This window comes from Rhinatrema bivittatum, chromosome 2, assembly GCF_901001135.1.
Source record: "Rhinatrema bivittatum chromosome 2, aRhiBiv1.1, whole genome shotgun sequence".
Lineage (NCBI taxonomy): Eukaryota > Metazoa > Chordata > Amphibia > Gymnophiona > Rhinatrematidae > Rhinatrema > Rhinatrema bivittatum.
Genome location: NC_042616.1, coordinates 616,008,957 through 616,025,669, shown reverse-complemented (window position 1 = coordinate 616,025,669; position 16,713 = coordinate 616,008,957). Strand labels below are relative to the sequence as shown.

Genomic DNA, 16,713 nt, shown 5'->3' with positions numbered 1-16,713 from the left:
TAACTCCCCTATAGTGCACACTAACTCCCCTATAGTGCACACTAACTCTGCCACGTTAGTGTGCACTTTCGGGAGTTAGTGCACTCTAGCCCAAAAATCAGGGCCCCCGAAAAAAAAAAAGCTCCAAACCGTGGGAAAAATGAAATTCCCGTGGGGAGGGCCCCGAAACGAAGCCTGACACGAACTTCTAACCCGAAGCACATCTCTATTTATTCAATAGATCTCTGGAAATAGGTATAGTGCCACAAGACTGGAGAAGGGCAGTGGTAGTCCTGCTTCACTAAAGTGGGAGCAGAGAAGATGCTGGAAACCACAGGCTGTTTAATCTTACCTCAGTGTTGGAAAAATTAATAGAGATGCGGTTGAAGAAAATATTCAACTATCTACAATCTAATGGACTGCAGGATCTGAGGCAATATGATTTTTACCAGAGGGAGGCCATGTCAAACGAATTTGATTGATTTCTTTGATTGGGGGAACTAGATAATTAAAGGGCAAGCACTTGATGTGGTTTATTTGTATTTCAACAAAGTTCTGACACTATCCCGCATAGGAGGCTCATGATGAAATGAAAAGCCTGGGAGTGGGTCCCAGGATAGTGGAATGGATTACAAATTGGTTGACTGACAGAAGACAGTGAGTGGTGATAAATGGAACCTACTCTGAGGTGAGTGATAAATGAAGTGCTGGGGCTGATTCTGTTCATTATCTTTGTAAGAGACATAGTAGAAGGGTTAGAAGGAAAAGTTTGACATTTTACAGATGACACTGAGATCTACAACAGAGCGGACACACCTGAAGGAGCAGAGAGAATGAAAAGTGATTTAAGAAAGCTCGAGGAGTGGTCAAAGGTTTGGCAGCTGGGATTCCATGCACATGGGGTGCAGAAATCCAAAGGTACTCTATGTGATGGAGTGAAAACTGATGCATGTGGATCAGGAAAGAGGTCTCGGGATGATAGTATCTGATGATCTGAAGGTGGCAAAGCAATGTGACAAGGTGGTGGCTAAGGCTACAGCAATGTTGGACTGCATTGAGAAAGATATAACCAGCAGGACAAAAAGAAGTAATAATGCCCCTATACAGGTTTTTTTGGTGCGGCTTCATCTGGAATACTGTGTTCAGTTCTGAAGACCATATTTCAAAAAGGATAGAAACAGGATGGAAGCAGCCCAGAGAACTGTGACCAAAATGTTGTAGAGTGTGCACTGGAAGACTTATGAGATGAGACTGAAGGACCTAAATATGCATACCCTGGAAGAAAAGAGGGACAGGAGAGATATGATACGGATTTTAAATGATGCACAAGAATCAAATCTTTTCAGTGGAAAGAAAGCTATAGAACTAGGGGACCTAATATGAAGCTCCAAGAGGGTAGACTCAGGACCAATATCAGGAAAATATTTCTTCACAGAAGCAAGGTGGATGCATGGAATACCCTTGAAGACGTAGTGAATACAAGAACAGCAATGGAGTTCAAAAGGGCGTGGGATAAACACAGAGAATCCCCAATGGATGGAAATGAAAGAAAAGGGGTGACCTGTGTTAATTGGCATAAGCTGCACAGAGGGGCAGTTACAGCCTTAACAGAAGGCATGGGGTAACCTGCACAGAGCAGCAGATACCACCCTAGGCAACATGCTGGGCAGTTTGGATGGACCACTTGGATCTTTCTGTGCCATCACTTACTATGTTACAATAAAGTTAGATGTGGAACAAAATGGCCCATCTAGTCTGCCCATTTGAGAATTGTGCCCTTTGGTAGATGCTCATATGAGTTTCTGCTTGCAATCTAACATCAGCTCCCTCTCCCCACTTCTTTTACCTGACCTCTCAAGCCTTTTACAACTATTGCCATCCAGATCCATTCCCAACATGCCCAAAATCTTTTACACGATGGTCTCCATCACATCTGCTTGTAGGTCATTTCCCACCCTGCCATCTCCAGCTTTGCTTCGTACGAGAGAAGTACTTAAGCAACAACCAGGTCATTTGCTGTATTAAAATCCAATCTCCCCATGCTCATTGAAGTTTGGGTTTTAACCCTGGACCCTCCAGCTTTCTTGGAGGCAGAATGCAATTACACCACTTCCTTTTAGGACTGTAACCGGCCATCCATACAGATTATCCCAATGACTTCTTGGAAGCAAACTGCAATGGCAATGCTGATTTGGGGCTAAAACTGCTACTCCACACAGGGCACCCTAGTAAATAAATGTGGAGCTGTATTCTCCTTACCAAATTAAAAAGAAACTAAGGCTTGAAAAAATGAAATCAGTAAAACCAAAATCAAATGTTGCAGTTTGACCTTAATAAGGATTCATTCTGTGGATGCCTACAATGCCATCCATTCTGTTATATACATGTGCACCTACTTTTTTTTCATAGATGTAGAATTTCTATATAAAGTGTTGCTCAAAGGAATCTTATCGAGAGACCTATAGAAAATTCAGATTAAAGGGTAATGGCATTTATTACATATTGAACAAATAGCGAGTAACATGGCAACAGGTAAGTGCAGCAAATACTGTAATACAAATGCTTTGAGACGCCGATCAATCAGAAGCAGGCAGCTTGTGAGGGCCACACACAGAGTTGCGAGGGGATGCTGTGCCAGAGCCCGTGCCACCAAAGAAGGGAGCATTGTGCTGGAGCTGCTTCCAGTAGGTAACTCCTGTGGGGGGGGGGGGGGGGGGGTACGCAAGACCAAAGGCTCATCTAGGACACCTAATATCCTTGCGCCAGCCCTGCACAGACTCCTTTTAGCTGAAGGCCATTTTCCATCATCCAGAAATTCTGTAAAATTCTATTTTACAGAATTTGATGCCAGGTAAATGACATAATCCCATGCCTTGCAACCCCCACTGCAGCATAATCTAACCCCTCCCACAACCAAGATCTGATACCAATGGCTCGATTCCACCTGGCCCTACCTGGCACTTCTCTCTTTTGCATGACTCACAGCCTTAGATCATAGGGTTCTCTGGCGTGTCATGCAGTTCAAGCAGCTGACCTGAGGCTGAACTGCACAAGAAGGAGAAACGTTGGGTTGCTGGAGTCATGAGTAATAGATCAGCCATGCAGGGACTAATTGTATTGGGTCACTAAATTTGCCAACAGGCACACAAGGCCTGTGCCTAGGGCAGCAAAAATCTGGGGGGGACAGCCAGCCAGCTGAAGATTTGCTGCCTCCCATCTGTGCTGAATCTTTCACAGCAGAGAACAGCCTTCTGCTTCTTGCCCCTCCCAGTATAGAGAACAGGACCTGAGGCAAATCTTACTGCAATGTCAGATTCCCAATAATAACTGATAAAGGGCTTTAGAACACTGTTTTCTGTTGATTCATTTTATTATGATATAAATGTCTTAATTCATGATGTGAAGGAGCTTGAGGGACAGATGAGCATTGCTCTGGAGTTTCTGGCAATCAGTGTTAAAATGTTTGTAGTCTAAGTCGATTCCAACCTGGCATCCCATACCATGCATTGTACAGAATGGCAGAGAAGAGAAGATCAAGTGTAAAGGGGTCGGAACAAAGAAATCCCACTAAAGGATTGGCCACTTCAAGCCCTGCTGTTGGCTGAGCAAAAGAGTTGCCAGCTGCTGCCATTCTAGTCTTTGTTGTAGCCTTTATATACAATGAACTTAGCCACGGGTGGCAAGATCTAGTAAGGGGCAAACTGCAACAGGGAGTAAGAACATAACTGCCATAATGGGTCAGACCAAGGGTCCATCAAGCCCAGGATCCTGTTTCCAACAGTGGCCAAACCAAGTCACAAGTACCTGGCAAGTACCCAAACATTAGTTAGATCACCCAGCATTTTTAAAACTTGGATAAATGGTAAGGATTGGACAAGTGGGATGATTTTATATGCAAGCATAAGGAAGTGTCACTGCAAGCTATTAATCAGCCCAAGCCTCTGGTGCCTGCAATGAACACATCTACTATATTGGGATATTCAAACCCCAGTCTCCGAGGTTCCCGAAATCTTTACACCTTGCCGAAGCAAGTATGAATCAAATCCTAAATCAGCTGCAAAATCCCAAACTGGGATAAAGGAAAGGGGTTCCCCCATGCTGAGAGATGACCACTCACTCCAGAGCAACGCTACAAACAATAAAACAGATCTGGGCCATTAGAACCAAATCCAAGGCCCAGAAAAGTTTCAGGCCAGACCACCAGCACCAGCCTATAGAATTCTCACTTGCCTAATACAACATCCACAGTAACCAAGAGGGGCTATACCTACAAGGAAAGTTCATTTCTTCCTCTGCACGATGTTATAGAAACTGTGAAAGAAAATCCTAAATAAGCTCCCACGAAACAGCAAATAGACACCAGAGAAACTCACCCAAGTACCTCAGCCCTGAACACCTACATCAGGAGTCATAAACACCAGGCATTGTAGAAAGAGTCTGATTCGCTCAAGAGCAACAAAAGTTACAAAAGGCATTGCAATTTCACTCTGTGCAACTGTGTTCCCTTCTGCCATCACTGCATCCACATGGTACCTAGCGTAGCAGCAGATGAAAGCAGATTGGTTTAAGCTGCCTAGACTTAAACGAGCACTAGCCCCCCCCCCCCCCCAACTATCACCACTGCCCTCTTATCTGCTCTAAGCATGTTTATACCTCACTTGGAGGAAACTACAGACCCTCTGGTTGTAAGGGTATTTTGAAGATGTTCTCTGTTGATCAGACTAGTTGGTGGCAGGGAAGAGTCAGAAAGACTGTAACAACTCGGGAACTCTGAGCTGGGGTTTACTCTGCGTTGTTTGGTAAGCTGCACTGCTCCTTATTACAAGATATCTTATAATAAGCATTAAAGATCTTTCTCTTACTGGCTGTTAGTATTCAGTGTTTACTAGCACCCTCTACATGGTAATTGCATCTGAGAGAAAACAGAATGCAGTAGCTAAGGCACTACGAATAACTGAGGGGAAAAGGTTGGCACTTGAGATACTCGGGGCTCTATCTGTGAATTCCAGTATGCCAATCGAAAAAAAAACAACAGAAGGTGTGAGGAAGAGTACACAGGAAGGGAGGAGCCAGTTACTCACACATGATTGCAGGACATCGTTCTCACAGGGGCTTGTAACACTTCCTGACAGATCGGACAGTCAAACTCATCATCATCAAGCAGGGAAATTGAGGAAGAGGAACATTCTTTGTCAGCCATGATTGCAAGGCCTGCCTACAGTTGCTTAGTCTCTTGCCGTCTAGTTTAATGTTTTGCTGATTGCTTGATTCCTTTGAAATGGTATGGGGAGGTTCCAATGTTTGTCTTATGGCACACTTACAGCACTTGCTTGTGCTGAATTCCACTTAAAAGAACCTGTAAAGAAAAAAAAGGGGGTTAATATAAAGTAGAAGGAAAACATTAGGCAAACTCAATGAGTGTATCCACTAATAAGAATGGAAGAGCAGGTTGTCATTTGTAAGGAGCCAGTATGGTTTTCAGTTTAGCTTCCTCAGCTTTCAGTTTCATTCCGGAATGTTTCGGTTTTTTGGGCTTTGGTCTGTACAGATCTGGTCATGGGGGGAAAGCTAAATCCATTTTTTCTAGAAGCTTTGCTAAACTGGAGGAGAAAAAATTAAAAGGCCATTTTCTTTGACATGCGACTATACACGCAGATTTATCAGAAGCTCTCCTCTATTGTATAGCCAAGGCTATCTTTCTTTTACTTTCGGAAACTGTTTTTCAGGAATAGGGTGCCAGACAATTATTTGGAATCTATTCCACAACTACTTCATACTTTAGAGGTGTTTTAGATACTTAAATGAAGTTGCAGCTCTTTGTGGCCAAAGCAATACCCCGTGCACGGCAGCTAGTGCATGGTTTAACACGTGCCTGGATGCGTGTCCATAACCCCTGATGTAATACGGGGATTAGTGCGTCCAAATCACCACATAGCTAATAGAGCTCATTGCATGTACAGATGAGGCTATTAGCTAATCCCCATGATGCAAAACGTTTCCCGCGCAGCCAATGCGCCGTTTGCAACGCAGCACATTGTATGCCAGCCCGGGGCTGGCGTAAAGATCTGCCACGCTCAAGGGCGCATTGAAAAAAAAAAAGAAAAGTCCTGCTTTCTGTGATTCCTCCTAATAGTATTGTTGTAGCGATACTAAGTAGGAGGAACCAAATAAAGCAGATTTAGTTAAAAAAAAAAAAAAAAGTTTGAAAAGCAAATTTCTGAATGCCCAATATATTCACACAAGATATGGGTCCAGGCTGTGTATCTTGTGTGTCTATGCCGGTAATGGGAGAAAACGGACGCTTGTAGATTGAGCATCTGTTTTTCCAAGCCACTTGACAGCCACCTCTCCTGTGCACCTGATGCCGAGGAGGCACTAGGGATGCACGAATATTCCCTAGCACCTCCTTTTTTGTTTGACCCCCTAATTTAAATATTGCATCGCGCACCCAGGAGAGATGACTGGGTGCCTGTTGTGTTTTTCTGCGCACAAATATTGCATTGGCACCCCTATAGGCAGCACATGAGTCGTTACTTCAGTGAAGCTATTTCAGCCAGCAAGCCAGGACGTCTGCCCACCTACCACATGAGAGAGACAGAGTGAGAGGAAGGTGGTGGCTGCAGTCTAGTCCTACTATCAAACCTGTGTCCCTCTGTTCTTGGAAGCATCCAAAAGGAAAACCCATGAATGACTCTGTCTGCTACAAATGAAGATATCCATGTTGGGGGGGGAGACAGGAACCAGGGCAGCATAGCCAGAAATCGTTCTCGGTGGTCAGCATCTCTCATGCTACAGATCTTTCAGAAGACTTCAAGTGAATCCCCAGTATCTCTGAGGGGAGGACCGAGACCTCAGGCCAGGGAAGCCACCAAAGAGTGTCTGAGGTTGCCATAACCACGCGAGCACTTTCAAAACTTGTAGGCCAGCTGCGTGAGTCTCATAATGCACAAATTAGCACAGCTGGCCCATGAGTTTTAGAAATGCTCTCACGTTGTCGGCAGCTTCAGACAATTTTCGGTACCTAGCACTGGCGGGGATGGGCTCCACCAGTTGCCCTGCCTCTTTCTTCTCTTCGGCGGTCTGCAGGATAGGCCCTAGCGGTCAGCTCACATCTCCCCCATAGTCCAGTCTCACAGGAGCTGCTGCTGCTTCTTCAGCAGCAGAAGGCCAGCACTAAATCAAACCAGGAAGAGGGAGCTGTGCTTCAGGAATCCTGTTTCTGTCCCTGCATCCCCTTGCATCAATATAATAAATATGCATGCCCTCTGGAAGTGGCATGTGCTCTGCAAAACCAGCTCCCTCCTCTTCTCAGGTAGCGAAACCTGCCAGGAGGCCAGTGGCATAGACAGAACTGATTTTTTTGGGTGGGCACAAGGTTAACATGGGTGGGCTGTAGGCATGCAGGTATGAAACCTACTAGTTGTATTCTTATTGATAAATAATGCCGTAAACTGCACCCTACAATGGCTTTCTAAGTAGTTTGCAACAGCCATTGTGCATCATGCGTGAAACTTTAAAACATTTTACTTCAATTATCTCAAACACTCACCAGCATTAAATATTCCTTATTAATCTGTATTAATTTATTTTATATTTATTGCAGTTGATAAATTCACAAGTATATCAAGCAAAAAGCAAAGAAAACAAAAAGATCCACTCAATCATGTAATAAAACAAAAAAATCAATGTATTCTTTCATGAATCCTCTTTGCAAAAAGCCAGAAATTCTCATGACTACAATAAAATAGCATTAATCATCAGAACAGGTTTAGAGCAGAGCTAGGACAATTCTCATTATAACCAGCATGAAATAAAAATATTCAAAATCTGGTGTCACCTCAGCAAAAAATATCCGTACACTGCTAAACATTTTGTGAAATAACACAAACTCCTGCAAAAAAAGAGATGTCTAGAACCTTGCTGTACCATACAGTCAAGCACTGACTCTCAGGACTCAAATAACAGCAACTTTATTAAAAAAGCAGCAAAACAAATACTACACCAGGCCCTAGAACATTAATTCATCTCTTTCTGGAGTAACAGAACAAGCTGGACTGCTACAGAGAAACTTCACACTAGCAGAAATACTGCACCTCAGTCACATACAGGCAAAACAGAGACTGACCCTTGCCTAATATAGAAATAAGACCCTACAAATTAGAAACAGAAACATGCAAACAAAACCAAAATAAAAAGCCTGAGAAACTAAGTTCTGAACAGTGGAATACTGAAGAAAGAGCAAAATACAAAAATATAAGAAGTGCACATTCCCAAAGATTGCATATTCCAATTGCTAAAATCTCAAAATAATATTTTTTTTTTCCTTTGATGTCTGATCTCTGTATTTTTATAATAAGTTGGTACCGATCTTTTTTCCCACTTGTCCCTTGTCAGTCATTTCCTAATTCCCTACCACAAACACAAGTTCTCACTCTCACCCACCCCCCCCCCCCCCCAGCAAGGCTCCCATTCTTATACACAGACAGATGCACACTCAGGCTCCCATTCTTATACAGAAAGATATATACTCAGGCTCACATTCTTACATGCACACTCACTCAGGTTCCCATTCTCACCCACACACACATCAACCTGCCCAAGGCTCCATTTCCCATCTACACACATACATCCAGGCTCCTATTCTTACCCACATACACACATTCAAGCTCCCCTCCTCACTCACACACAGGGCCTTTTCATTAGGCCCAGCCAAACGCCTACTTTCGCCACTGTGGGGATGGGATCCTGCAATGGCATTGCTGATCTGGTCCTCTTCGCCATCGTGGGGATGGGATCCCCACGATGGCCTTGTTTCTGAGGCCTGCTTCTTTGCCACCATGGGATGGGATCCCGCAACAGCATTGCTGCTCCGGCCCTCTTGTTCGCTGTTGGAGGATGGGATCCCGCAACAGCATTGCTGCTCCGGCCCTCTTGTTCGCTGTTGGAGGATGGGATCCCATGATGGCATTGCTCCAACAGGCCTCTTCCGATGTCAGACAGCCGTGGTTGGGTGGGCCTGAGCCCAAAGTGGCTGTGGCACTGGGAGGGGGGCTGCCCAGGAGCAGTCAGCTCAGCTGCTGGGAAAAGGTGAGAAGCCACCAACCCTGGACACTAGCCCCTGAGGTTCAATGAGCAGCACTGGAGCCAAGAGGAGAGTTGGAAGGGAAGGGGTGTGTGGTACCAGCCATTTCTTTGAGGGCTTTGCTAGCGGCTCGTGAAGGCTTAGCCTCCGTAAACCTCTTCTATGCACCACCTATGGTTCCCTCTCTCCCCCACACTCCCACCAGCAGTATTATTTTATTTAAATATTAACATTAAAGCTTATCTGCCCAGTTCCACGATCTGTCTTCTACAGGAAACTGTCATATGCTCCATGGGATACCAGCGCTCTTTGAAAATGCCCATGATAAAAGAAAGCAGCCATCATCCTGAACGTTTTAATACCACTTCAGCAGCTGCTAGTCTGAAAGGGCTCTCTTTACCTTGGGACACTGTGACACTGCCTTTCCTAGTGGTTTCTATGGCAATCAGCTGCCTGATTGCACTTCTGTGACATAAGGCTGCTCACTCCCTCCTCACCTATGAGGCATATTTAAGGTAAGAAAAGTAGTGTTGAACTTCATAATTACTATAGTCCATTTCTAATTAATTGTTTGTATGAGCAAACATTCTAAGAGGCGCACATAGAGGTCAATTCATGCCCGGCAGTTGTGTTCTCCGGGAGGCAGCTAGCACTAGCAGGTGAAGATCAGGTCACAAATATTTGCTACTGTGGCGTGGATGCCAGGCCATTATTCAGGCTGTTTTCAGACTCTTCAAAAGATATTCATTAGACCTGGAAAAAAAAAAATTTGGAGCATGGTGGAAGTGTAACAGTCACCATTATTGGGCTGTGTTTCACTACTTTTCCCACACACAACCAGTGATTTCCACCTTTTCCCCCTTCCCCCCCATATACAGTTATGTAGTATTTATTAGAAATATATCCTGCAGCTTTCTAAGGCCTTGTCAGTTTCCTCTGGGACTGTAATAATTTGGTTTTGACATGTGCGTGAGTGCTGTTTTTTTCTTTCCCCAGAAATATGCAAATGAGGCAGGGTGGGGATTGAAAGTGTGGCCAGGTGTTTTGGGCTTCTTTCCTTTTGACTGTGCTCAGTGAGATTTCCCTGCCTTTATCTATAGGGGCCTGAAGTCAAACAAGCTACTGTATGTCTCCAAAGGGATGATGGAGCTCAGGTACAGGAAAATGAAACAGCAATGCATGCCACAGCCTGGAATGCTTCATATCACACACGTTTGCATTCAATTTGAACACTGAGAAAATACGCAGAATATACATTTTTGATAAATAAATAAAAGTTCACCTCTATTCGGCCTCCTGAACAGCTCTTACTTCTCTGACGAAATAATCCAATTTGCAAATCATTTTATTCGCTGGCCAGCACGTTTGGCAGGTCTCTGATGGCACAATACGCAACTCAATCCCACAGTGATTTGTAGACTCAGTTGATCCTGCTAATTACATTACTCATTTGTTCATTAAAAAAAAAAATATCCTCCTCATTCAGTAATTTCCTATATCCACTGCTTATTGTCAAAAAGTAAAACTTAATTCTGAGAGTTAAGTGACCCCAAATGCTGCAGAATAACGGCATAATATAGTCAACACCAAAAGTGAGGATTCCTATGTTATTTGTGCTTCCTACTTTCAATAAAAATTATTTTGAAAAAAAAAAAATGGAAATCATTGGCATTTGTTTTCAAATGTGGTACCACAGTGAAGAGATGCCATGTGAAGCGATAGGATTGGCTCATCAAGGACCAATCAGAACGATGGTCCGGGCCTGTCCCTGTGCTTGTCAACTCTGTGCCGCTCTGCCACAGAGAAAACCGACATTAGAGCAGGAGATTCAAGCAAATGCATCAAATAGCAATTTCCTCAACCGCCCCCCCACCCCCATCCCATCCCTTCAGATTATGCATGGAAATATATTTACATTTTCTAATGTAACCGTAGTGCTGGGGTGCATACTTTTTTTTTTTTTTTTTGTGGGAAGTTGTCTGTCTAGTGGTTTTGTTCTCACTGGGTATACAAAATGGGGAAATCCTGAGGGGCAGCTGAAAAGTGTTCTTTTCTCTGAGGATTTCCTGGTTTCAGCCCCTCTCACAAGGAGATCTCATCTTCCTTCACTTCCATCCCATCTGCCGATCCTCTTCTGTTGGCTGCCCTGCACCAGCATCACAAGTCCTTCTCATTGCACGTTGGTGGCTGGCTCCGCTGCTTTCAGGTGCCTGGTGCCTGCTCCCTGCTTGGTTTTGCACTGGGTTGGGGGTGAGAGAGGAGTTTGTTACAGCAACTGCAGAGGTAGAGTTCTCAGATGCGACTGAGGTGTCAAAGGAGTCGAGGAGGGCGACTTTTTGTGATATATTTATTATATTCTATACTTTTAATTAATTGCTATTTTCCTTTTACTTACGCTTGCCTTCCCTGTTCTTCCTATGCAATGTTTTTCTTGTTCTTAGTCCTGAATCTCTCTGTGTATGTGGGTTTCATTTATATCTCTAGATTAAGCTCACACATTTTCACTGGTAGCTAGCTCATTTAAATTCAGGTACTGTAGGTATTTCCCAGAGGGCTCATACTCTTAGGTTTTGTACCTGAAGCAATGGAGGATGAGGTGACCTGTCCAAGGTCACAAGGAGCAGCAGCAGAATTCGAACCCCGGCTTCCCTGGTTCTCAGCTCAAAGCTCTATCCACTAGGCAGCTACATTGAATGCAAACTTAACCCCAGACTCTGTAGTTATGAATTTTTGACATATTACTCACTGTTCTCTAATTTACTCCTGTCTCATAATGTTTATATTTGCATGGGACGTTTCCTCTGTTGAGAAGGAAACCTCATTCCTGATTTACTCCCACTTCAGGAAGCAAATAAAAGCCTGGCTCTTCTGCCAAGCCTTTTAAGGCCAAATCTATAGCTTCCTGTGCCCTAGAAACCTAGTAAGTTGACTATCACAGGGTTGCTCAAACCGGTCCTAGGCCCCCCCATCCCCCCAGCCAGTCAAGGTTTCAGGATATTCCCAATGAATATGCATGAGAAATATTTGCATACAAAGGAGGTACTGCATGCAAATTAATTTCATGCATATTCATTAGGGATATCCTGAAAACCTGTCTGGGACCCCCCTGAGTAACCCTGGACTTTGATAAGCTCCCTGGCACCACCTTGAGTGCCTTAAACATGCTGTTACATCCTACTGTTTTGGTGAACTGTTTAAAGTTTAGTCACTATTATTGATTTATTTCATATGTAACCCTTACTGTGCACCTTCCTCAGATCAGAATTGTTAAACTACTACTTATAGAAACATAGAAACCCCGGCAGAAAAAGACCAATCGGCCCATCCAGACTGCCCAGCAAGCTCCCAACTTATTTTCCCATACTTATCTGTTTCATCAACCACCAAGTTCAGGGCCCTCGATGGTAACTGTTTGATTCAAATTTCCTGCCACCCCCTGTCAGTGATGCAGAGAATTAAGTTGGAGTTGCATCAAAAGTGACCTACTGACCTCTGATTGTTTGCTGACATTCATTGTACCCCACTTTTGGTGAATTTTTTATTCAGAAGGGTGGGTAATAAATTCTAACAAATGAATAAAATGCTATTGGCTAAACTGTAATATTAATTATCTTAGTCTTGTGTATGGAAGCTGTGTCAAACTTTAAAAACTTAAGACTATGCTTACAGTCTACACTGCAGGGCTGGATTTAGGCACAAGGAACATAGACAAGTGCCAAATTCTGAAGGTGCTCAAATACTAGGACCATGCTGCGGCTTTTTTTTTTTTTATTGCTGGGGATGAAATCCCCCACCCCCAGTATTCTGCCTCTGGGCACCATAATCTTAAATCAGGCCCTGCTAAGCTACAAATATGGAATTAGGACAAAAGCCGTATGGAAAATTCAGATATGCCACCGATGCTGCACAGGTGACTGGATGAGGACATAGCCTGCCCTAACAGATGTTTACCTTTCATAAACACCAGGGGAGAGAGTTACAGTGATTTATTACAGTGATCTGGTAACACATTCAGCATATCCTGTAGTTGCGAGAAAGGCAAGACCCAACCCAGAATACAATAACTCATTATGGTGAGGCCGTTTTCAGTGCAGGGTTTGAGTTCTGCTGCCAACCAGGTGACATTGGAGAACTAAACCCAGATATTAATCCAATGGCTATGGCACCTGTCCTCTCAGAGACTGGGATTGGGTTAAAGAAATTCCTTTTATTGTCAAGGTCTACACTCTGGGAAAATCTTGCTTTTTACTGTCTGCTAAATAAACCATCAGCAGGATAGAGGAGGGAGTAGAATATAGCCAAGCACTAGCATAGAGAACAGTCCTATTTTGCAGTGGAACATTTTCCCCATGAGGCTTAATGTCTGTCTGAGTCGCTTTCTGGAGTGCTCTTGGATTCCACGATTCAGGAATTAAAGTCTCCCATCAGCACACATTGTCCATTTGCAGGGCACTACTAGATGAACTGGCAACAGGCCTGGATTCTAACTAGGTAGAAAGGGCACCTCCTCCTCTGTATCGCCCTTCTGTTATTTTCACACAAGCAGCAGCATCTCATGAGACCCTCAAGGGACAGAAACTCCCAGGCCAGTGGCATTCAGAGCACTGAAAAATAGAATCACCACTGGCCCATCCCTGCGCCTTTAAGGGGATGGGTCTGCTCAGGAGGCTGAGTGGTGCAGGTGAGAAAGTGGCATCAGGACAGAGAAGGCACCCCCGTCAGCATATGTTTGTAAAAAGCTCCTCCTGCCCCCCCAACATGAATAGCAATTCAATCTGTGTTTCCGTCTTCATTCCTAAAGACATCCTTTCTTGAAACAAACTTACTTTTGGTTCACTGTGATGTGAACAGACGGTGCGCATTAGTCAGAGGAGTGGGTTTAGGAAGAACCCCAGGAAGGAGCAGGCCTTACTATATGTTACTAAGTCTCTGGGACAGAGGTCTGGGGTGAGGACTGGTCCCGATCTCCCTCCTCGTCTTTCCAGCCAGGCGTATTGATTCTTAATTAGCGAGGGTGGTGAGATGGACCATAGCTGTTCTCATAGACAGTGGTGATCACAAACCCACTATCTGTTCTTGATTTTTTTTTGGCAGATTATTACAGGTGTTTGCCTTTACTTTTTGCAGCCCACAGTCGCTCATGGGGCCTTCTATGCAAGTACTTAGTGTCCAAGAGCTGATGGGTTTGGGCTCACGCAGGGGGTTGGTAGTGGGAGGACTTCTCATTAGAGGACTGTAAAGAGAAAGTCACCAACCTACAGCTAGAAAGAGGAAGGCTAGGTATGGATTGCAGCAGCATGGTCTGGAAAAGAAAGAGGACATAGGCCAATGAGGAAGGTTTGTCTTTCCCACCCCGGCTCCTGAGGAACTAGGAACTACTGGTATTAAAACTGAGGAACCCCTGTTTTGTCTGTAAGTACAGAGAATTCAATCATTGCTTCTTCCCTAATGAATATGCATGAAGTTAATTTGCATGCAGTACTTCTTATGTATGCAAATATTTTCTCATGCATATTCATTAGGGAAAGCTGAAGAGTTATTTGGAGGGCAATTTTCAAACCGTATTTATCTGGGTAAAGAGTGATCTACCCAGGTAAATTCACCTGTCTGAAAATTACCCTGCTAGTTTCTCTTTGAAAATCAGCTACCACGTCAAAGCAGCCACATACTTTGCAACGATGCAGGACAATTGAAGATCGGCTCCCCCCCCCCCCCCCCCCCCCGTTACTTGAAGGTTTAAGGTTGGGCCCGAGGCACTGACAGCAAACTTCCACTCTGTTCAGGTCTTAAAGCCTTTATTCTGTGTGGTTACATTTAAATAAAAGTGCCAGCTGTCTGCTGCAATGCTTCCATTCTTTTGTTTGCTGACAAGAAGATCTACAAAATAGTTGCTTCTCCACCTAAGGCTGAATCTGAGATTGGTTTCATGGCATTTCATCTGTGCAAGAGAGTCAGAAAGCTGCAGGTTAAACAAATAGAGATTGGCAGTAAATGAAAATTGGTTCTTACCTACTAATTTTCGTTCCTGTAATACCACAGATCAGTCCAGAAAAATGGGTTATGTATCCCTACCAGTCAGAGAACAATTAGAACTTTGGGCACTGCTACATAACGAGAGTGCCACCTGCAGTCCCTCAGTATTGACTTGTACCCAAGCCCATGCTAACAGAACTAAATAACGAAGGGTAGCACCCAACCAAATTTCCGGACTACCACTTCGTCGCTGGCAAAAACCAGACCGAACAACTACTAAAAACTGCTTCATGAATCATATCTGCAAAAAAGTAGCTTCAACAATAAAAAAAACTTAAGCAGGTTCTGTTAAGACAGTCTTTCGGTATCTGATGAAAGGGGTGGGCTTCTGGACTGATGTGTGGTTTTACAGGAACGAAAATTAGCAGGTAAGAACCACTTTTCATTTCCTGAACATACCCAGATCAGTCCAGAAAAGTGGGATGTACCCAAGCCACCCTACACTGGGCGGGAACCTGAAAGATTCGCACGAAGCACACTCTCCCCAAAGGACGGTTCATCAGAAGCCTTAAGGTCCAATCGGTAATGTTTCGTAAAAGTGTGAATAGACGACCACACCACTGCCCTACAGATCCCCTGAGACGACAGTAACTGACACACTGCCCAGGAGGTAGCCTGAGCCCTAGTGGAATGAACTCTGAGACCCAAAGGCACCTGACGCCTTCGGGCTACGTATGCCGTGCAAATGGCTTCCTTAATCCACCGAGATATGGTCGCCTTTGACGCTTTGTCCCCCTTCTTTGAGCCACCAAAGAGAACGAACAAATGATCAGAACGTCTGAAGTCATTGGTAACACCCAGATAATGCAATAAGGCACACCTCACATCCAAAAGATTAAGGTCTCTGTTCTGAGAAGACTCCCGGGACCAGTTAGGGAACCCCAGAAGCTCCACAGTTTGATTGACATGAAAGGCTGAAACCACCTTAGGGACAAAGGACTGAAAGGTACATAATGATACCTGATCGTCGTAAATCCGAAGAAAAGGATCCCAACAAGACAGCACCTGCAATTCTGAGATCCGACGAGCTGAGCAAATGGCCACCAAAAACACCATTTTCAAAATCAGATCTTTCAGGGAAACTCCACGAAGAGGCTCGAAAGGAGCGTTACATAGAACGCGCCAGACTAAATTCAAACTCCAATCCGTACACACCGAACGGATGGGAGGGCGCAAATGTTTGACCCCCTTAAGAAACCGAGCAATATCAGGATGAGCTGCCAGCGAACAGCCATCAAAGTTTCCCCGCAAGGCACCTAGAGCTGCAACTTGTACACGAAGGGAATTGAACGCCAAGCTCTTAGCAAGGCCCTGTTGCAGAAAGTCAAGCACCCGAGGAACATGCACCGCTAAAGGGTCGCAGGAATGCTGACATCAAGTCTCAAAAAGCTTCCAAACTCTCACATAGGCCAGAGAGGTGGCTGGATGTCTCGCCTGTAAGAGGGTGGAAATGACTTGTTCTGAATAACCCCTCAAGTGTAAACGTCACCTCTCAAAAGCCAAGCTGTGAGAGAGAAGCAATCCTCCCGACCCGAAAATATGGGCCCCTGATGGAGCAGATGCGTCAATACTAAATAAAAAATATAACTAAAGACTGCAGGTGTGCATCTGTACCACCC

At 44.4% G+C, this 16,713-nt stretch overlaps 1 protein-coding gene across 1 annotated transcript in view; it reads right to left on the bottom strand.

The window, feature by feature from the left end:
* LOC115086234 (E3 ubiquitin-protein ligase RNF138-like) overlaps positions 1–9,452 on the bottom strand; it is a 40,554-nt gene extending 31,102 nt beyond the window's left edge. Inside the window, exons 1-2 of the mRNA XM_029592694.1 lie at positions 9,293–9,452; positions 5,061–5,335 (exon numbers count right to left, since the gene is read on the bottom strand). Of these exons, the coding sequence (XP_029448554.1) occupies positions 5,061–5,179 (119 nt within the window). The 5' untranslated portion in view covers positions 5,180–5,335; positions 9,293–9,452. The remainder of the gene's footprint in view (positions 1–5,060; positions 5,336–9,292) is intronic.
* Between the last annotated feature and the right edge of the window lie 7,261 nt (positions 9,453–16,713).